Source organism: Nicotiana tabacum, chromosome 18 (genome assembly GCF_000715075.1).
Source record: "Nicotiana tabacum cultivar K326 chromosome 18, ASM71507v2, whole genome shotgun sequence".
NCBI classification, from domain to species: domain Eukaryota; kingdom Viridiplantae; phylum Streptophyta; class Magnoliopsida; order Solanales; family Solanaceae; genus Nicotiana; species Nicotiana tabacum.
In genome coordinates, this window is record NC_134097.1 from 37,263,984 (window position 1) to 37,265,988 (window position 2,005).

General features: G+C 36.8%; 1 protein-coding gene across 1 annotated transcript; it reads right to left on the reverse strand.

The window, feature by feature from the left end:
• Window positions 1–968: 968 nt before the first annotated feature.
• On the reverse strand, window positions 969–1,577 carry LOC107804323 (putative F-box protein At1g47300). The gene has a single exon (XM_016628197.2). The coding sequence runs from the start codon at window positions 1,575–1,577 to the stop codon at window positions 969–971; it is 609 nt and encodes a 202-aa protein (XP_016483683.1).
• Between the last annotated feature and the right edge of the window lie 428 nt (window positions 1,578–2,005).

The window sequence follows — 2,005 nt, forward strand, 5'->3', positions numbered from 1 at the left end:
TCTGTTTAGACTATCTCACGTTTTGAAATCTTCGATGATAAATTTCTGATTGGCGATGGCTCCCTTCGTTGCATACGTGGAGGGTGTTTGGCTAAGCTTATAAGCTGTCAAATTGGCTTATAAGCACTTTTTGGCTTATCTTTTGACAAAATTAAAAGTGCTTATAAGTTAAGTGCTTATGAGCCAAAAATAAGCCAAAAGTCATAAGTTGGTCTCCCCCAACTTATCAAATTTCAGCTTATAAGCACTTTAGGTTTGACCAAAATATTTACTATTCTATCCCTAAAATATTTATTTTTAAAACAAAACTCTTCGTATACCCAGTTCTTCAGCTGATTATTATTAATTTCAGCACTTTTATCCAAACACGTAACTGTTTATTTTTAAATCAGTTTCAGCACTTAAAAGTGCTTTTCAGCACCTAATGCTTATCAGCTACTCTAAATCAGCTAAGCCAAACGGGCTCGTAGTCTTGAGTTGTCTAAGGTAAAACATCTATCATAAGACAAGCAAGAATGAGTTTTGTTTGATTTCTGCAGCTTTCTACCCCTTTTCTCTTTAATGTTGTAGAGGAGAGGCGTCTCACCTTGAATAAGAATTTCTCCATTGTTATCATCTAGTGGTACATACCCCACTATTCTGACCAAATCCCCCATCCCTGATAAATTGATAGTTTGCTCCTTGACCCATGTTCGGCTTTTAGGATCTTTGAGCAAGAATAGAACCATTCTTGATAATTCTTCCGAGTAGTAAGCTAAACATAATTTCCCCTTCAAATCAGTTAATTGGCCCTGCCCATGTTTGTAATCGTCTTCTTTAGGGCAAGTAATGGTTAAGAATTCTTCATTTTCAATTTCCATTGAAATAATATGACATTCCTTTCCGTTTCCAACTAACCAATATAGTACACCATCTACACATGTCGCACCAACCTTGTAAGAAAACCGTTCTTGGTGTGTCAAGGATCGTCAAGAACTAGGAATTGGTCCACCATGTGTCAGTGTGAGAGTCTCAAATCCGATCTCCAAAACTACACGACCATAGTTGTATGTGTAATTAGGACCATATTTGGCACCATATAGATGGACAATCGTGTATGAATTGGTGGAAGGGATATACCCCACATCGAAGCTAAATGATGGATTACTTGAATTTGGTAAGTCTATGACTTCTCTAGTTGTGGGGTTGCATACCTTGCGATTGAAAAAGATGAGGTTGGACGAGAGGCAGAAGGAGTATTCACGGCCAATAATCTTGAAACTGAATACTTTCTGAATCTTGTTATCACCAGCAAGATCCATGGTCGAAATATTGATAATTCGACTAAGAGGTCCAATCCCGCTCGGCCTTGAATAAGTGTGGTCAGATTCTTTAACTACAAGTGCCCGGGGTCGAGTCATGGATTTCATGTTGTAGAGTCTTCTGAAATGTGGACTAGAGATGGTTGTGAGCCACAGCTTTGAAACTGTTTGAAGTTGGTGGACATGTTTGAGAGAAAGCCTAGAGAGTATATCCATCAAGACTTCACTAGGCAGAGCCATGATGTTGGAGTTCACTTCCATACTAGTACTGGCCATTCTTCCACTTCTCTATGATCTAGAAAGTTGAGATTTAGAGATTAAATTGATGGTCGTATAATTTTATATTCTAACGAAGAACAGAGGACTAAGTATTTCTTAATTATAGAAGTAGTTATCCTAATTGGATGCTTTATTAGCAGCCAGCACATGGGACACTAGCAATGAATAATAATATAAGGTTTTTGGACAGAGTTTTATACTAAGGGTCTCTGTACTCTTGTTTATGCCATTTCACAACAAGATTCGATGCCATTTTTAAGGTCTCAATCAAAGAACTATTTTTAATGAAGGAATCACAATTTTTTCCTAGTTAATGCACTTAATATTTAACCAAAAATAGATATTTAGAAAAGAACGGGTTACTGATAACCAAGATTTACTTCACTTTCCTAACAATTTTAGGAAGAATAGATCAAATAATGGAA

Coding starts and splice junctions, on each gene's coding strand:
- LOC107804323 (XM_016628197.2), bottom strand. CDS start 1,577: ATGGCCAGTACTAGTATGGAAGTGAACTCCAACATCATGGCTCTGCCT.